General features: G+C 37.3%; 1 protein-coding gene across 1 annotated transcript in view; it reads right to left on the bottom strand.

Annotated features, from left to right (window-relative positions):
• SLC38A11 (solute carrier family 38 member 11) overlaps nucleotides 1–21,139 on the bottom strand; it is a 56,221-nt gene that overhangs the window by 1,715 nt on the left and 33,367 nt on the right. The window contains exons 8-11 of the mRNA XM_047086035.1: nucleotides 15,876–15,946; nucleotides 15,035–15,196; nucleotides 11,406–11,518; nucleotides 8,461–8,592 (exon numbers count right to left, since the gene is read on the bottom strand). Of these exons, the coding sequence (XP_046941991.1) occupies nucleotides 8,461–8,592; nucleotides 11,406–11,518; nucleotides 15,035–15,196; nucleotides 15,876–15,946 (478 nt within the window). The remainder of the gene's footprint in view (nucleotides 1–8,460; nucleotides 8,593–11,405; nucleotides 11,519–15,034; nucleotides 15,197–15,875; nucleotides 15,947–21,139) is intronic.

The raw sequence follows: 21,139 nt of genomic DNA, 5'->3' as shown, positions 1-21,139 counted from the left end.
TACACCTATCACCTATGGTTTGACACATGATTTTAGCAGATTTTCTCCATGGAAAAATCACAGAAAACTGATTTTGAAGCTGGATGATGTAAAAACAGATTATACCTTAAAACAGTTTTAGAAGAAATATTTTCTCAATATTATCATTTACTAAAATTACTATTACACTAAGTACCATCCTCATACCAGAAATATTACAACTATGATTCCAAAACTATAACTTTTTTTTTTATTTTTTACAAAAACAGAAGTGCAGAGAAATGAAATGAGACTATTCAGGCAGTATCTGAAAATTTGGAGATTAAGAGGGACCACACTTCATGGAAAATACATCTACAGTCAGAGATAAAGAATGAGAAAAGAGCGCCAAATTGTATTCTTTTTCTTTTCTAATGTTTATATATTTATTCAGAGGGAGAGAGAGAGAGAGAGACTGAGCATGAGCTATGGAGGGGCAAAGGGAGAGGGAGAGAGAGAATACCAAGCAGGTTCCACACTCAGCACAGAGCCCAAGGCAGGGCTCGATCTCACAAACCATGAGATCATGACCTGAGCCGAAAGCAAGAGTTGGATGCATAACCAACTGAGCCACCCAGGCGCTCCCCCACCCCACATTGTATTCTAATACAAAATATAAGGACATTGTAATTTTGTCATTCATAGAACCTGCATAAAAATAAGTACCTACCAAGGTACACAGATATAAAGAATTAGTTTTCATTTGGCAACAATTGAATGAATTATGGATTCCTTAGGCTGGATCATAACACCTGAAACTGACAATGTTTTTAAGTTATGAAAAATACTGTAGAACCCAGTCTGTGTTTATGATAATTATTACCCTTTGGTTTCTTTGAAAAAATATTGAAAACAATGAAAAAGTAATTAAGATATAAATATATGTATGTGGGTATGGGGATGTATATATGTACAGTCTCTTCTCTTTACAGGAACAAACGGGGAATGCCAATTCATCTGGAACTTCAGAGTGTTGAGAGTACTATCAGGATGAAAACCGCCACCAGCTGCTGCTAAGAAGCTGTCATCAGTCAGCATTTTGGGACTCTTCCAAACCTAACTTGCTGGGCAGTCCAAAGCAATGGGTGTTCTGTTTATGTTATAATTCTTAAGAGTTGAGAAAGTAGCAATTAGTGGGAAAACTATATAGCTGATGTTTGTACTGGAAGAAGTCCAGTTGGGTATCTTGTCTAGATAACAGTTACTTTCTTAATATTTGAAAGCTCAGTCTTGCTAGAGGTTGTTGTTAGGACCCAAGACCATCAGTAGAATTACAGAGTGGTTCCACCTGCTCTATTCCCTGTAAATTCGTCCAGCTTCTTTGATCAATTTAATATAGCCTTGTGTGAGATATACACCACTGGATTTGGAATAATTTTTGGAACTGCTTGACAGGATGTAAATATCATAACTGTTCGTTAAGGGAGAATAAGAGGCACCTAGATGGCTCAGTTGGTTAAGTGTCCGACTCTTGATTTTGACTCGGGTTGTGATCTCACGGTTAGTGAGTTTGAGCCCCATGTTGGGCTCTGCGCCGATAGCGTAGAGCCTGCTTGGGATTCTGTCTGTCTCTCTTCAAGGGACAATAAAATACAGCCTTATTTATAAAGGCAGGGCAGCACTATCCTTTGATAATGACACAACTGGCGCCAGGGCATTCTGGAGTTTGCTAAAGAAAATGACAGAAGGTGTTGATGATTTTCACTGGCAATTCAAATTGGAAAAGTATCTAAGTTTTCCTACCAGAATAGAAACCTCTCAAATGATGCAAGAAAGTTGAAAACTAAACAAAAGAATGCTTATACGTCTTCTGAATTTCTACTTCATAATCAATTTGGACTCATGAAATGTATTCCTATACCTTAAAGAGAAATTCTCTCTAGCTCAGGAGGTCTTTGGCAGCTCCGACTATGCCTTGCTCACCCTGATAACTGTATCTGTCCACGTTGGCTCTCACTGGGTAATTGGCTTGCTTGCTTCCTTCTACTTTAAGCTGTACACAATGCTTGTTGGGCTGGTTACTCTGGCCACAGGCCCCAGCTGCTTCATCTTTTCTCTTTGTACTGCTGCAAGTAGAAACCCATAGGGCCCAATTACTGCAGATACCTCTTTTCTCTAATAACAACATCAGTGCCAAGAAGCTGGATTTTTATTACCAAGAATGGGACTTATATTTATTTTATTTGCTTCTAAAATGAATCCTTTAAAATTGAGGGTGCATTTCCTTTGGAAAATACGTCATTATTGTCTACTGCCATAAAAACAATGTAATAAAAGGGAAGCTAAGCTCTAAATAGGGTTTTGCTTTTTATTAAATAACTAATATAACCCCAAATAATTTATCCTCTATTATTTTAGTTACAGTAACAGCATTTCCCTAAATTTGCAAACCGAAGATTTGATTCTATTACATTATCTATCAGTGAAGATCATTAGTCTACTTAGTGATGATTCAGAAGCCACAGTAGAATTCTTGAAGTACAATTATTAACTAAGGTAAACGATATTAGTGAAACATCAATTTAGATGAAAACTTTCAGTCCCATTTTATTTCATCTGGTATTTATTTTAGCCCATTATTAAAGTCTAACCATATATATATATTATGGATTACTCTTAACCTCACTTATAGGTAAATTCAGCGCATCGATTTTTAACTTAAAAAAATGGATAGAGTGGGGTGCCTGGGTGGCTCAGTCGGTTGAGCGTCTGACTTCGGCTCAGGTCATGATCTCACAGATAGTGGGTTCGAGTCCCGCATCGGGCTCTGAGCTGTCAGCACAGAGCCCAGAGCCTGCTTCAGATTCTGTCTCTCCCTCTCTCTCTGCCCTTCCCCTGCTCATACTCTGTGTGTGTCTCTCTCTCAAATATAAATAAACATTTAAATTTTTTTAAAAAAATTTTAAAAAAGTGGACAGAGAAATGAACTTATTGATTTTACGTAATTTAAAGGAATTTTTTTAAAAATGTGGACTACAGAGTCTGAAAGCCTGTGTTCAAATTTAGATTCTGCACTTACAACTAGTGTGAACTATTAAAAAAATTTTTTTTCATGTTTATTTTTTGAGAGAGAGAGAGAGACAGAGCATGAGCAGAGGAGGGGCAGAGAGAGAGAGGGAGACACAGAATCCGAAGCAGGCTCCAGGCTCCAAGCTGTCGGCACAGATCCCGATGCGGAGCTCGAACTCACGGACTGCGAGATCATCATGACCTGAGCCAAAGTCAGACGCCTAACTGACTGAGCCATCCAGGCGCCCCTGAACTATTTAATTACTCTATTTAATCACTCTGTGCCTCAGTTTCTTCATTTGTAAAACTAATACAGATCAAGGAAGATAATGCATGCAAAACACTTTGTACGGAGTAAATAATCAGTACATATTAGCTCACACTGTCATTCGGAAGTGGAACACAGCATACTTGAGGTACTTCCAAAGTGTTGCATGGTCCAGCCTACATTAGTTATTGAGAGAAATAACACCTCATCTGGCTCTATTAAACATGACAAATGTCCACACAGAAGGGAGTTGAGTAAAGACCTGCACATGTTCTGCATGCCAAAAGACTTCTGTCGATTGAAAAAACATATGCTCAGGTGATCTGTAAAAGAATGGAGATCCTCAATTTTATTACATTCTCACAAAATGATTTATTTTTTTTTTTTTGCCCATCTCAGCTTTTCTTTTTAAAAATTTTTATTTAAATTTCAGTTAGTTAACAGAGTGTGATATTAGTTTCAGGTATACAATATAGTGATTCAACACTTCCATACATCACAGGTGATCATTACAGTAAGTGCCCTCCTTAATCTCCATAACCTATTTAACCCAATTCCCTGCCCACCTCCCCTATGGTGACCATCAGTGTGTTCTCTATAGTTAAGTCTGTTTCTTGGTTTGTCTCCCTCTTTTTTCCTCTTTGCTTGTTTTGTTTCTTAAATTCCACATATGAGTGAAATCAGATGGTATTTGTCTTTCTCTGACTTATTTCACTTAGCATTCTACTCTCTTAGCCATGTCATTGCTAATGGCAAGATTTCATTCTTTTTTATGGATACATAATATTCCATTGTATATGCATATCATATCTTCTTTATCCATTCATCAGTCGATGGACACTTGGGCTGTTTACATAATTTGGCTATTGTAGATAATGCTGCTATAAACATTGGGGTGCATGAATCCCTTTGAATTAGTGTTTTTATATTCTTTAGGTAAATACCTAGTAGTGTAATTGCTGGATCATAGGGTAGTTGTATTTTTTATGTTTTGAGGAACCTCCATATTATTTTCTAGAGTGGCTGCACCAGTTTCCACCAATAGTGCAAGAGGGTTACCCTTTCTCCACATTCTCGCCAACACCTGCTGTTTCCTGTGTTGTTAATTTTAGCCATTCTGACAGGTGTGAGGTGGTATCTCCTTGTAGTTTTGATTTGTATTTTCCTGATGATGTGTGATGTTGAGCATCTTTTCAGGTGTCTGTTGGCCATCATTTATATGTCTTCTGCCCGTTTTTTAATAGTATTATTCATTTTTTTGGGTGTTGAGTTTTATAAGTTCTTTATATATGTTGGATATGAACCCTTTATCAGATACGCCATTTGCAAATATCTTCTCCCATTCTGTAGGCTGCCTTATAGTTCCATTGATTGTTCCCTTCGCTGTGCAGAAGCATTTTATTTTGACATAGTCCCAATAGTTTATTTTTGCTTTTGTTTCCCTTGCCTCAGGAGACATATTTAGAAAGAAGTTGCTATGGGAAATATCAAATAGGTTACTACCTGTGTTCTCCTCTAGGATTTTTATGGTTTCAACTCTCCCATTTAGGTCTTTAATCCAATATGAACTTATTTTTTTGTTTGGTGTGTGGTCCACCAAGAAAGTGGTCCAGTTTCATTCTTCTGCATGTTGCTGTCCAGTTTTCCCAACAGCATTGGTTGAAGAGACTGTCTTTTTCCCATTGGATATTCTTTCCTGATTTGTCAAAATTAATTGACCATATAGTTGTGGGTTCATTTCTTTAAAACTAGTGTAATTGTCTTGGGTTTAGTACATCATAACAGACAACTTAGCACTCTGCTTTAATTGTCTTTTTATGAACAACTATATGACCAGGTTTTTAAAAAGCTAAAGATCTAGAATCATGCTTTAAATCTGTAAAACGTTTTCTAAAACCAGCTCAGATATTGACCTTATAATAGACATTCACCCAATATTCTTCTCTGATTATTCTACAATACTAGAATTCTGTCTTAACTGCAAATAATTTTCAACATAAGTACAATAGGTACTCTTTAATGTAATTAAATGCTTACAATTTTATTGTGCAAGTATCATGGAGATAAGCAATTAACAGAAAGTTATGGTCAAATTTACAAAAATAGATCATTACTAAAAAATCAATAATGTTTATATGCTTGCTTAACTTAAAGGGAACAGTTAGGCTATCAACATGTACTAAGTGATCAGGCAGTTGATAAACATATTTTTCATACCAAAATCCTACAATATTAAAAAAGCCCACACACAACCAAATATGAATTCAAATGAGACATCTAACAAAGTAAGAAATAACAGACCTGGGGGTCATTATGTTGATCATATCCTCAGCACAGATGAAAGATTAATGTCACTGTCAATACCATCATTTTTTGGTAACACTTAGTATCCTGGTGCTATGCTGATGAATACCCCTTATGTTCAGGAACGATTGTAGAAATAGTTCCTGATCTGTGATCCCAAGGGGCAATAGCCCATGCAGTAACTTGAGCACTGTGTTCTTAGTACTATGCCATATACTGTGGAGGATGGATGAAATAGCTAAGTATCATTCTTGTCTTCAAAGAACTTACTCTCTGGTAGGGAAGGCAAGCTTACAGACAGTTTAAACAACACACGATACATGATAACAATACACAAATCAAGTTAGTGCATTAAGGTAGTAGTCATCCACTTACATAGATCATAGATCAAGGTTGGAACATAAAATGATTTTGAATGAACCTAATAGTCTTTGGTTTATGCAAAATTGGGAAGTAGGTGAAAGTTACCTTTAATATTTGTGTATCTCTCCAATGAGCTTTCTTTCCATTGCTGGTGGGATAGATCATTCCCCAGCATCCTGTGGTTTTGAGAAGCTGCCTACTCCCTACTTTTCATATATTCTGCTATAAGAACATCCCCAGTAGTGTATTACTAACTGAATCCTCCACTGCTTTTGTCTGGAACTTCAAATCCAAATGGCATTTGGAGGGAACAGTGTCTTGCACAGACAATAATGCCTTCATCTATCCCTCAGATCTCAATAGAGTGAGTAAATAATGACTTGGGATTCCATCTGTACAAGTCTGCCCTCCTTGTGGTGCATAATTAATAAATGCCAAGTGGTGGGATTCTGAGCAGAAATTCCATAAGGATTGTAGAAGAGGAAGATTAATGACTCTAAAGTGGTAGATCCATTTCTATTCACTTCACATCAGGTGGCATCATTGTCCCAGCTCCACAAAGTAGAACCAAGGAGTCATTCTTGATGTGTCCCTCTATCCCTCTTTGTCACCAAATCCTGTCAATCTTTTCTTATAAATATTTTCTGGGAATCCATCTACTTTCATTTCTCTTCTTCATGACTTATATAGTAGCTGAACTTTTCATGTTTAATTGTGAGATTGTATGCTCCGTGAAAGCATGGATCCTTTCTGATTTCCTCCCATCACTGTATTTCAATTATATAGGAATAATATATATTTGATCAACAAATACATGAATTAGAAGTTGCACTAGATCTTAAATCTTTGTGATATTTGGATGGAAATGAAAGAAAAATAATAATTATAGGAAAGAATATATATAAGACAAAGGATGAAAGAAAGAATTAATATGGCTTACTCAGAGGCCCAAAATAAGATTGACTAGAGCTAAAGGTAGATTTGGGGAAGTAAATGGTAAATAACTTTCCACAGAAGGCATGGGGTCAGATTATAGAGGCAACAGAATTTATGCCTGCTCTGGTAGGAAAGTAGACATTTTTAAGCATTATTATGATACACTGGAAGCAGAACTTAAATATGTGCTAGTTGAGGCAAAAAACCAGTATTAATTCAGATGTGGTATCACAAGCACCTAGATTTGGGAGATGGCAGTACAGATTACAAGGGAAAGGTCTAGAGAAGGAAAAAAAATACGTTAAAGAAAAAACTTGGGCTGTGGTAAGTGAATGTGGGGTATAACTCTTCATTCACACATATTTAATGAATCTCTCTAGACCTACTCTTACTTAACAAGGGAACTTCCAGATCCACGTAATATATAGTTATTTTTAGTAATATTTTTTAAATGTGTATTTATTTTTGTGTGTGAGAGAGAGAGGATGCGAGAGAGCAAGCAAGGGGTAGAGAGTGATCAGGAGAGAGAGAATCCCAAGCAGGCTCTGCATTTTCAGTGCAGAGCTCGATGTGGGGCTCAAACTCACAAACTATGAGATCATGACCTGAACCAAAGTCGGATGCTCAACCGACTGAGCCACCCAGGCCCCCTGGTAATGTCTATTTATTACAGAAAATTAAATATGAGGGGTGCGTGGGTGGCTCAGTGGGTTAAGCATCTGATTCGTGATATTGGCTCAGGTCATGATCTCACTGCCATGGGATTGAGCCCTGTGTCAGGCTCCGTGTGGAGACTGCTTGGGATTCTCTCTCTCTCTCTCTCTCTCTCTCTCTCTCTCTCTGTCTCTGCCCACTCGTTCTCTCTCCCTCCCTCTCTCTCTCAAAGTAAATAAATAGACATTTAAAAAAAAGAAAATAAAATATGAAAAAGTGCTCCAAACCAGGGTGTCTCAACCTCAGCACAACTGACACTTTGGATTGGGTAATTCTTTATGATGGGGGCTGTCCTGTGCATTGTGGAGTCTTTGGCAGCATCCCTAGACCTTGCCCAATAGATGCCAGTGGTACCCACATACCCAACTGTGACAACCAAAAATGTTTGCTGGGTAAGGAAAAATTTCCCCCACTGGAGAACCACTGCTCTAAAAGTATATAGTCCTATAGGGGTGCATGGATGGCTCAATCGGTTAAGCATCTGATTCTTGATTTCAGCTCAGGTTGTGATTTCATGGTTTATGAGTTCAAGCCCCACATCAGGCTCTGTGCTGGCAGCATGGAGCCTCCTAGGGATTCTCTCTCTCCCTCTTTCTCTGCCCCTTCCCCACTCTCTCCCTCTGAAAATAAAAAAAAAAAATCAGTAAACGTTTAAAAAAGTATATAGTTCTATAAAGTAGACAATATCATCACTCTAATATTTATTATAACATAATGAACACATTTTCATTCCAATTCAGAAAGTGCAACCTTTGTTAAGGAAAATAGAACCTTTGTTAAATGTAAACACTCTTTTTAAAGAGATTTTTATTTTTAGGATAGAAGGTGTAAATTTTAATTGTACTTACATTGAGCTCTAAAACTATTCCAAGGCAATCAATCAGCAATGACACAAGCATGGCTATGGTAATGATAACCACGGTTACAATAATGTGGAAGACCAATGAAAGATTCCCACCAAAAAACACATTGGCAACTACCTGCCAAATAAACACATTATTTAGAGAGGGATTCTCAGAGGCATGGAGGACTTATTAAGTAAGTATATCATATTATAGCATTTAGGACTATATAAAACACTACCAGTAAGGCAATCAGTCAGATCTTAAGCCATATGAACATCCTATATTTCTGAAGTACTTGCACACATATGCATACACATTTCAACAACAAATATTCTTTGTTGAATTATTATATAGGCAGTAGGTTATCTTACAGCCTCAGAACATGGTATAATAATGTATGAAAAAAACCTATTTCTTAAGTGTAAGAATGATGTTGGGAAGTTACCTTAAAAAGTATGAGTTCAATAAGGCTGCCACTAATAGCAACTACAGATGCTATTTAGATTATTTGAATGAAAGTAGATTGTAGAGACTCAACCCATCTAAAAAGCAAATAGTGATCAATTTATGATTGGATAAAATAATCAAATAGAATTTAGAACAGAAAGAGCTTTAGTTACTTAGATCCATCTTTCTTAGAGAGTAATTGGCTCTACAGCAATTCTGAAATATGCCTGTCTGACCTTGGCTTGAGATAGGGTTTGAAACACGGGTAGGATTTAGAGCAGAATTACAGACTGAGGCAACAATGTGAAAAGAGCAAAAGAGGTAAGAAGAACAGGAAAGATACCTATGGGAGACAAGGAGGAGACAGTCTGAACAGGGTTGACTCTGTGCAAGGGAACCTCTGAGACAAGAGTTGAAAATGGTAGAAGGTCAGATGCTAGAAATTCTTTTTGTTTAAATTTTTTTAAATGTTTATTTGTTTTTGAGACAGAGAGAGAGACAGAGCATGAGCGGAGGAAGGGGAGAGAGAGAGAAGGGGACACAGAACCTGAAGCAGGCTTCAGGCTCTGAGCTGTCAGCACAAGCCCGACGCGGGGCTCGAACTTACGGGCTGTGAGATCATGACCGGAGCCAAAGTCGGATGCGTAACCGACTGAGCCACCCAAGCGCCCTAGAAAGTCTTAATGAAGCCAACCCTCCAAGCTGTACTAAGTAATATTCCTAGATAAGTAGCATTCCCCACAGACTGGATACTGCCATAACTCTGCTAATAATTAATGGGGATACTAATAACTTTTACTTATTTATGGTTTTACAATTGGTAATGTTTTTCCAAATATTTAAAATTCATTCTTGTAGATGCCTCTGACAAAATTCTAAGAGTAGAAAGTGCAGCAGGCTAGTGAGAGACATTCATTAGGGGTCTGGGCAGGCTTTCTGGCATCCTTTTATGTGGCTGGCTACTTAACCTATGAATAGAAATGGCTTTGACTGTGTGTGTGTGTGTGTGTGTGTGTGTGTGTGTGTGTAGACAGAGGAGAGAGAAAAAGGAAGTGAATGAATGAAGTATATCCGAGGTTCCTCTGCCTCGTATTTGCTACCATGGCAGAGATCTTGATTTAGTTCTGTCTTCCTGTCATGGCAGCTAGAGAGGAAACACAAGTTCCAAGTACTGAAGACATAAGCTGTGCAGGTGGAGTGACTCAGATGGTCCATAAGCAGTTCACCAGAAACCACACGAGAATGTACCATCTGTTACTGCTGATCTAGAGATCAGATTTGAACCCAAAGTACTGGGCAGAAGCTAAAATAAAACCATTTCCTGCATCCAACAACAGCAAATACTTTACAGGCTCTTAGATTTTAAAAAATCTTCATAAAAGTAAAGTTCAGTATACTTCTCTCTTATATTCAAGTTGGAGAACGGGCTTGTGATTTACACATTTGTAAGTGAGGACAAGTGCTAATTGTAAAGGACATACATAGTGCTTAATATTTCCTTATTCCATTTCCCTGAGCAGTTCCTTACCCCAGAAAAGGCGTAAGGTAGGCACTGGTCTTCCTCTAGAAGCCAGCCGATCAGTTAGTGTATTTAAAGCTCTGTGGCGTTTAGGCATTTCACTTCACACATTAGACCCATTCACATGGCGCACTGTGTAAACAGCCTCTAGGAATAGATCCTAAAACTAAGCCCTTTTCAGTGTGATTGCTGAAAGAACCACTGTGAAACAGGATCATGTTTTTCTGCTGACTCGTACAGTGGATTTTTCGCTGACTGTATAAGGGATTCCCAACAAGCCATGTCATCCAAGTTTACACAAAAAGAGTGAGTTCTTTTTTCACTTAATCATCCTTCACAAATCCACATATATATATATAGTACAAATACATCACAAAAACATATATATGTAATATACCATCTCTATCATTTTACATGGTGTAAAATAGAGATAAATATACTTGGATAAATATATAAATGAAATATATCTGTAAAACTAATGGCTTAAATTGATTTTGGTTTTCCATGTACAGTAAGATATTTTCATTTTTTAAAAATAACACAACTGATCAAAATCTGTTCCAAGGTGCCTGAATACATGTTGACTTCTAAAACAATCTTAGCAAAAGGGCAATTCTGTAAAACATGTTTTAAATCTCAGTACTTAATTTCTCTGTAAGAATGTTTTTAAGGAAAAACAACTTAGTTTGGCCCTATTAAAGGCTGGCATTCATTTTGGAATGCAGTTGTATAAATATTTATACTTATGCTAATATAAACTAAACCACCAAACGTGATCTTCAAATCCAATTTTAGAAAAAAATAACTTGTAAGCATTTGAGTATGAAATTCTCTTCACACTGGTTGAAAAAGAAAATTTTATAACTTCTATTCCTCATCGTGCACTTGCAAATTTGCAGAATTAAATTATTTACAAGTCTTCCTGAATTAAATGTAGTAGAGGGATCAACTAGATAAAGTGTTGGAAAGGAACTGTGCTTACCTCTCTAGTCACAAAGCATTCAATTGGGTACGTTAAAATGACAGTAACTCCATAACAGAACCTTCCAAATGTTACCAGGTCATCGTTTCTGCAATAGTTTTCGAATAAGTCTCCTAAAGAATAATATAAAATAGATTTATTTCAACTGAATATTTGAGATAAACACCTAACAAATCAGATAATGGGTATTTATCATGTAAGTCAAGCTGCAGAAACTTCATTTAATCAATGGAACAGACTGCCAAGTCTAAATATAGCGTGTTTGCATTCGATAACTCTATAATTATTGACTGATATTAAAACTAGTACCTGTGCCAACTTGAAGATGATTTTATAACTAGTAGTTTTTCCCTTACTCTCATTGTTTGTTTTTAGTAGATGTGCCTTAAATTTGTATCAACATCTGAAAAATACTTTTATCCATTGTCTTCTGACACCTGAATCAACTCCCTAAATTCTTGTACACTGGTTTTATAAACTTGCTTCTGGTCTTTGTTTCTGGTAAATAAGTGACTTCGTTATTAAAAAAAAAAAAAGTATGTTAAAATAAACAAATTTCCTTTTGAAATGTTATTCTTAGATCAAGGGCAATCCTGAAAGGAAGAGTAGACCAGTACATCTGGGGAGCTGAATTTCCTGTAGACCACGCTATAGAGTTCAATCACAAACCCCCTGTCACAGCAAGAATTTACCTTTCATGGTGTCAGATCAACCTTGGTGTAAGAGCACTGATTTAAAAGTGTGGAAATATGGTTATTTCTGAGGAAAAGCATTATATTTAATTAGTTCCACACTAAACAATGGACCATGTACACCTTGAACCAATTCTTTTTTTAAAATTTTTTTAATGTTTATATATTTTGAGAGAGACAAAGAGAGACAGAGAGAGAGAGACAGACAGCATGCACACGGGGGAGGGGCAGAGAGAAAGGGAGACACAGACGGAGCTGTCAGCACAGAGCCCAACACGGGGCTTGAACTCACGAACCGTGAGATGGTGACCTGAGCGGAAGTTGGACGCTTTAGCTGACTGAACCACCCAGGCGCCCCGGACCAATTCCTATTTCGACACTGTCTTTTCTCAGACATCTATGAAGAAATGGAGGTATCTAACGAGGGCCCAGAAGTCATGGCGGCAAAAAGCTTCCCAGAACTGAAACAAACAATATTTGGGCCTGTTCATTTCCTAAATATAACATGCTTACATTTTAAAATTTTGGTCACGTTTTCCAATTAGACTGAACAGGATATCAGATCAAAGTCACACACTACCATACTGTTTAAAAAGAAAACAAAACTGTATTTCTGTCCTTTTTTTTTTTTCTTTAAAAAGCTAAATGACTTGGCTCTGCCAAGACTCTAATGACTCTTCTCCCCTCCTCCTGTCAATTAGAACAAATGCACATTCCTGTCTAGTGTCCCTTAGGGCAGAAGGGATTAAACCACAGAGCAGTCGTGGCAGAGGCCTGTTTCAAGGTTGACTGAAAAGGTTCCACCATTCTGAGAAAGAGGACTAAAAGTCCCTGTTCACTAATCTTCTCTACAAAATGGGCCCTGCCCCTTTTCAAAAGTGCCTAGAACGTCAAGAGCAACCTGCAGTCCCTAGTGCCTCACAAGCTGAAATTTATCTACTAAGAGGGAAAAGAAAGGAAGCAAGCAGCGTGCACAGATAAGACCAGATTTGCCTAAAATGAAACAGCCTGAAGGAACAGTGTCAGCTTATTCCAGCTTGAGTCTAAGTGTATTTTCGGGAATTATAGCTAGGTTAAAAAAACACAAAAACCCAAACCCAAACCAACCTGTCAGCATTGTTATATAAAGATTTAATTATATCTAAGCAATTACCACTGATAACAACATTAGGAAGGTGTGACTAAGATAAAGGATTTATGTCTTACAGAGAAGGCATTTAAAAACCAAGGTTTTGTACAGACTGGAGCCTACAGGCCATTCACCTTGGCAAATGATACAGCAACAGTGATATATGGCAATGTTCTGAAACACAATTTTTATCAGGATGTTCACGATCACTTTGTTACTGCACTCTAATGGCATATGTCTGTATTATATTTTTGATGGCACTGGAATTATACTAACCACTTTGTTTTGAAGGCATTTTTACTTTTTTTCATTATTTGAAAAATGCCCGCCTATCATCATAGTCACCAGTAACCTCTATTTGAAACAATGACCACTCACTCAAGACTACCTAGTGTCATCTGACAACTAAGGGAAGAGGGTCTGGAGGATAAGAGACAGCTTTTAATGGGTCACACTTGACCAAAATGGGGTAGACAGCAAGAGAGAATGGAAAGAAAATTGGACTGGGAGTCAGGAAACTTGTTTTCTACTTTGTCACCATCCAGCTTGGGCAAGTTCCTTCACCTCTTTGTGTTCTAAGCAGGGGGTAAAACTAGTTATTCCACTTACCTTCATAGGGTTGTTTCAAGGTCAAATGAGATAATAGACCTGCAAAAGCTGTGACATGTTTGAATCACAGCATTTAGCGGGCTGTCAGATTACCCTGGATATTACACTACACGGAGGGGTGAACGCACAGGTCAAAGGAACCAGAAGAGAGAGCCATTCGGGTGTTGGGCCTGGGTGAACAGGGAAAAGAGAAGTAAATTCAGTGTGGAGTGGTGCCCTGAGGGAGGAGTGAAGGAGGGGAGGGGCTGGTTTTGTGTGAAAGATGATGTTCTGTGTTTAAGGTAAGAACAGGACAACTAAATAGGTAGGTCCTGCAGGCAAGAGACTGGAAATGAAAGGATAGGTCTGGACTAGAGTTTATTATTTTTTTTTTTATTTTTATTTTTTTTTATTTTTTTTTCAACGTTTATTTATTTTTGGGACAGAGAGGACAGAGCATGAACGGGGGAGGGACAGAGAGAGAGGGAGACACAGAATCGGAAACAGGCTCCAGGCTCTGAGCCATCAGCCCAGAGTCCGACGCGGGGCTCGAACTCCCGGACCGCGAGATCGTGACCTGGCTGAAGTCGGACGCTTAACCGACTGCGCCACCCAGGCGCCCCTGGACTAGAGTTTAAAACAAGGGCAATCTCCAGAGAATTTGTTCAGAGAAAAGAAGGCAACTTGCCTGAGCCAGTTAATGGAGGGGGTGGGTGGGGGGAGAAGGGGAAAGAAGGTAGGAAAAAGCAGAGAGCAATCACTCCGGGAGTAAAAAAAAATATGAACAGAGTGAATGATGATATGATGGTGCTCCTTCTCCTGGGAGAAAAGACAGGATGTTCAGAACCGTTAAGTGACTCGCAGAGGTGCATGAGAATCAGAACCAAGAAGATTATTCACTTTGAAGAGCAGAAAGATACTGATATTTCTGAAAGTGAAGCTGCAGGGGGTAGTGGGGAGGGAAGCCAGAATTCAAGTGCTTTTAAGTGAAAGCATGGAAGAAGAGAGAGAATGAACTACAGAAATAAGTTTAGCAGTTTAAAAGGGAGAGAATCACAAAACAGAAACAGTAGAGGCAGGAAGGTTGAGGAGAGAATGGGCAGAAGAGATTAGTGATACTTCGGAGTAGAATATTAGGTATAATTGTACCCAAAATGAGAAGTGACAGAACCACTCCGTGTGAATAGCAAAATATGATGAGACTGAATCTCTCATTTTACCTTGGGTGTAGCCAGTAAATGTCAAGTATCCACATGTAGAAAAGAGAATACTGATCAATACAGAAGCCAAGGTGGAGACGTGGATGATGCGGGACCACTTAGCTACTGTGGGATCTTCCAAAGAACCATAAACTAAGAAGCAGTTATGGTGGCAAATAAATGCTGCAAAACAAAACAAACAAAACAAAATGAGCGTCATTAAAACAAACACTAAGTTTCTCTTTTTCTTCTGAAAATTCGGAGATGTATATGATTTTGGAATGCTACTGAAGTTCAAATACATTAATTTACTAGCTATGTCAGAAAATAACTTGCTAACGGCTTTAGGAATGAGAAATTTCATTCACATTAGGCTTATGTAGTCTCTTCATGTCACTCTTGATATAAACCAGGCCTATCCAACTTTTCTCTCCTATTTTCTATTTCCTACTGGCCTTCCAGTTTTACGGGAATCTAAACAACACTATATTTCCAGTCCATGGCTTCTTTTCCAATCTGGGATATAACAGAGTAGCTTTAGACATCTGGCCAATTTGTAATACTTTGTGTGCAAGGTTTTGAAGAAGCACATAACAACACTTGCTCGATTTTCAAGTTAAGAAACAAGATGACTTTAATGAGTTGTCTGCATGAGGAAGAGACTTGTCCAAATTAAATCAAACTTTAGTGATGAGTGAGAAAAGTTTGAGCCTAATTTTATGTTGGCACAAACTAGATCATATGCTGCTAATAGGAAGTCTAAAACTTAGGACATCTGCTCTCCAGACACAAATACGAAACTTTTTTTTCATTATACAGAAGCCTCCATATTGAGAAAGGGCCTTTGAAACCATATACTCACCAAACGACATAACACCAACAGCCTGAATGGCGTTGGGCTTTGCAAACACCCAGGCATCTTCTGTTTTTGGTCTAGAAGATAAATCAGGTATTTAATGAATGATCAAACAAACACAAGCCTAAGCATATCAGAGAACACAAAATGCTGTCACAATAAAAACTGAGTCAGAAATTAATAAGGGGCTCCCATTAATCTTCCTTAATTGTGAATAATTTCTCAGGAACAGGAATGTAATGGTAACCTTGGTCCTCTAAAATGCATGTCAAATGCTTGAAAAGACTGTTTGTACATACATAAAATATCCACTGACTACTTAATTTTGTGACTTTATTTAGTCATCAACTTAACAAGATACATTGGTTATGCACTCATCATTTAAGATACTCACTGAGGGAAATACAAAAATTCATAATGCAGTGTTCTTCCTCAGTTAATGAATGCTTCCCTTCATTCCCCTTTAACTCATTCTCCAGGCTCATCCTACCCAAGGGAAATCCATAGTTGGCAGTACAGTTTACTCAAGAAGGTGGACATGAACTAATATTAATTGAGGATGTACTTAACTGTATTCTGGGAGCTATCCTATGATATCTCAATCTTCATAATAACACTCAAGAGTTACTGTCACCATTTAATACATTAGGAAAGTTAAGCTCTGGGTGGTGGTGTAACTTGTCAAGCTTCCACAGATAGTAAGTGAAGAAGTTGAGATTTGCTGCCCATCCCTTTCATACTGAACTGTCAGTGGCCTCAAATTCTTACCTGTGGAAGTACTTCTCAAAGACGTTTTGGAATATATGAACTTTAAATTACCCTATTCCTTAGCGTAATTAAAATATTTGTCATTCTGTCTATTGGTAGAGATTGGTCTCCTGGTTAACATATCCCCGAATAATGGTGAAGAGCCTAGGTTCCAAGGTCAGATAGCTGGTATTAGTCTTCTAGCCACTTCTACCTATTAGTTGGGTGACCCTAGGCAAGTTATTAACCTTTCTGCATTTCAGCTTTGATATCTATAAAATGTGGGTAATAATAGTAGTAACTACTCCATTGAATGATTGTGTGAACTAAATGAGATAAAATATGTAAGTCTTCTGGAAGAGAGCCTTACATATAATAAGTGTTCAATAAGTGGTCACTAATATTATCAGCTTATTATTATTGTAATTCATTGTCATTTAATAAAATGTAGGGAAATGTTAAAAGATGTCCGGCGTCCCTGAAAAAGGAAAGGCTTGAGTGAAACCCAAAAGAATACACTAGGACAGAAGAGGGGAAAAGAGGAAGGAGGGTCGTAGAAAGCATAAAGGCAATAGCTGTACACCCACCTAATTCATAAATTTGTTATTCATTCTCTGCGTAAAATAGGCACACAAAAAAAGTCTCATTTGCTTTGTCAAAGTTAGTGGGATTTCTGCATTATATCGATTTCCCCCCATATTTGAAATGACCAGTTACACAAAAGAACTAGCTAGCCTACAAGGGAGGCCTCAGGCTGTTACAAGGCTTGCCGTGATTCCCAGTTTTTTGAGCGGGAGCTGCTGCCACCTGCTGCCTCCACTGTTCTTACTGCAGTGAACATCGACTGGGAACAGAGTACCTGTCAAATTCCAACGTTAACATGGAAAAATACATAGTTTGTCCATGGTCTTTAAAAAACGATGTAGAAAAGCAGCACTAAAAATTACAGAAACTTGGGGGTGCCTGGGTGGCTCAGTTGGTTAAGCGTCCGACTTCAGTTCAGGTCATGATCTCGCGGCTCGTGAGTTGGAGTCGGGCTCTGTGCCGACAGCTTGGAGCCTGGAGCCTGCTTCGGATTCTGGGTCTCCCTCTCTCTGCCCCTTCCCTGCTCATGCTCTGTCTCTCTATCTCTCTCAAAAATACATAAGCATTAAAAATTTTTAAAACCAACAAAAATTACAGAAACTTGGAAGATTTTAAACTTTTTAATAGGTTTTAAAATATCTACTTTCTCTTGCTGTATTCGCACATGGATAATACAACTCATTTTTCCCTTCAGTACAGATTATGGTACTGTTATACTTTTTACTTCTTTTATTGGTAATAAAAAGGTAGGAGTTTGATTTTCATTCTTCTTCCTCCACTTAAGTTTTTAAAATCTTTCCTGGTCCATATGTTTCACTGAATATATTCTTAGATAAGATGGAGTGTGAAACAGTACAAAGAGACAATTTTGATTTTTTTGTATTCAGCTTAGTGATGTTGATTTCATAAGATGAAAAATACCAAAAAAAGATGTTACTGATAGAATGCATGTGTGTCAAAATCTAGGTAAAGAGAAAGAAAGAGGCATTAAATATAGCTTTCCAATCTTTTATAAAAGAGCCTGAAATTAGTTCCAGAATCAACCAGCTATAGACACATGTATGTGCAAGTGAGAGGCAGGGAGAGGGAGAGAAAGTTTCTCAGTATATTTTGAGATTTCTGAAAACTTGATACCCATCGTGATTGAGAAAATGAAGTTATAAACTGTTCTGATTTTAGACTAGAGATGCTGAAATACAAAATGAAATATTATCAAATGTAACAAGCAATGTATAAGAAAAAATCCTGAGTAGGTAGAGTTTTTCAAATAAATGCAAGGGTTGTTCAATAACAAAAATCTATTAATATAATTCATCTCATCAACAGATTAATGGAAGAAGAAAGCTTATGAGCATTTCAGAATCTGTAGAAAAGCCTACAATCCAGTATTTCATTTGAAAAATATGCTAAGCAAACTATTAATAAAATAGAACCTCCTTAACCTGATAGGAATACCTACCAAAATCTATAGCAAATGACACACTTAAAAGTGAAAATTTAGGGGCGCCTGGGTGGCGCAGTCGGTTAAGCGTCCGACTTCAGCCAGGTCACGATCTCGCGGTCTGTGAGTTCGAGCCCCGCGTCAGGCTCTGGGCTGATGGCTCAGAGCCTGGAGCCTGTTTCCGATTCTGTGTCTCCTTCTCTCTCTGCCCCTCCCCCGTTCATGCTCTGTCTCTCTCTGTCCCAAAGATAAATAAACGTTGAAAAAAAAAATTTAAAAAAAAGTGAAAATTTAGAAATATTATAATTAAAGGTGAAAACCAAGTAAAGATCTTTACTATCACTGCCTCTGGACTATATTCCTAGAATTTCTAGCTAATGCAATAAAACAAGAAGTCATAAGATATGTAATCATTGGAAACGGATAAATTATTTGTACCCAATAGAATTGTGTACACAGAAAACTTAGGGGAATTTACTGACAACCAGTTGAAATTAATAAGAGTATTCAGCAAGGTCACTGGATATAGGCTTGATACACGAAAATCAATAGGGTTGATGTACATAAATAAGCAAGTAAAATATTTTTTATTTTTTTTATTTTTTAAAAAAAAATTTTTTTTTTCAACGTTTATTTATTTTGGGGACAGAGAGAGACAGAGCATGAACGGGGGAGGGGCAGAGAGAGAGGGAGACACAGAATCGGAAACAGGCTCCAGGCTCTGAGCCATCAGCCCAGAGCCCGACGCGGGGCTCGAACTCACGGACCGCGAGATCGTGACCTGGCTGAAGTCGGACGCTTAGCCGACTGCGCCACCCAGGCGCCCCTAAAATATTTTTTAAAAGGCAGTGTCAATAAAAACACTACATATTTTAGAAGATATGCATAACCTTAATGGCATGACATAATTTTAAGGAAAGATACAAATCAATGGAGAGATGTACTGTATCCATATATACGAATAAGAGGACTCATTATCATGTAGATGTCAGTTCTCCCCTAAATTAATATTTAAATTTAAAGAATAAAATATGATATTCAAGGAGGAAATAATTTTTTAAAAAACCCATAAAAGCAACGTAAAGATTGGTAAACATGAGAATGTTTGTATAATAAAATAATCCATATACAGTTAAAATATAAACTAAACACTTGGAAACAAGATTTGTTGTGTATATAAGACATTCCAATAAGCGATGAACAACAGTCAATTGACAGAAAAGAAAATGAGAATAATTATGCTACAAGTTGCTCACTTTCCTTAATAATCAAAGAAACTCAAATAAAATCCATACAAACAGGCATTTCACACTTAATTCAACCATAGAAATGTTGATAAATTGCTGGGAAAGGACAACTTGCAATTATTATGGAGAGAACTGTAAATTGTAAAACACTTTGGAGAAGAGTTTGATAATATCTAGTAAAGCTGAAGGCACTCAAAACTTGTGAGCAAACAATTACATTTCTACGTATATGACCTAGGCTAGGAAAGTGCACACATGCACACACACAAAAATATGGATAAGGATGTTCACTACTACGTTGTTTATATTACCCAAACTTTGGAAACTCTCTCAATTTCAAGCAATAAAATTGATAAATAAATCCATAACTAAAATATGACATAAACAAAATTGTGTGCTATAAGAACAATGAAAAAGAGTCACTCAGTACTAACTGTATCAAAATGGAAATATATGAAAAATAATACTGAAGGAAAAATCATGAATTATAGAAGAGAATGTGCAATATTTTTACCATAGTGGTTATTTAAAAAAAAATTTTTTTTTAACGTTTATTTATTTTTGAGACAGAGAGAGACAGAGCATGAATGGGGGAGGGTCAGAGAGAGGGAGACACAGAATCTGAAACAGGCTCCAGGCTCTGAGCTGTCAGCACAGAGCCCGACATGGGGCTCGAACTCATGGACCACGAGGTCATGACCTGAGCCGAAGTCGGACAGTTAACCGACTGAGCCACCCAGGCGCCCCTACCATAGTGGTTATTTATATATATATTTTACAAACATACTAATCAATACTAGATATTATTGTCAATACATAAATGCATAGTAAAGTATAAAAGCATAAACAGGAATGATTTAAACCAACTTAAGAATAATAGCTATCTCTAGAGAAAGAGAAATGAATTGACTTTTAAATATGATAGTCTATTGCTGGCAAATATTGGCAATAAATATAGAAAATTATTTCAAAAGAATCTAGCCCAATTTCCTGCTTCCCAAACTTTGTATGATTATACAATATTTACTGCATAAAACCTTTCTGGATCTGAACCTAATTTTTAACCATAAATTTCCACAAATATTCTACAACTGAAACTACATTCTTCCTGTTTTCCAGTCACTCATTCAATTCATTCAATTTTCAACAAGTATTTATTGGCCACTATCTAGGTAGCAATTACTGTTTTAAATTGCTGGGGATCGTGCAGAAAAAAAAAAAAAGATAAAAGAAGTCATCTTGGTCTATAT

Source organism: Lynx rufus, unplaced genomic scaffold (assembly GCF_022079265.1).
Source record: "Lynx rufus isolate CCGP_SWC_20201006 ecotype Redwood Valley unplaced genomic scaffold, mLynRuf1.p SCAF_2, whole genome shotgun sequence".
Classification (NCBI taxonomy): Eukaryota; Metazoa; Chordata; class Mammalia; order Carnivora; family Felidae; genus Lynx; species Lynx rufus.
The sequence above is the reverse complement of the archived record's forward strand: the minus strand, read 5'-3'. Positions and strand labels throughout refer to the sequence as shown.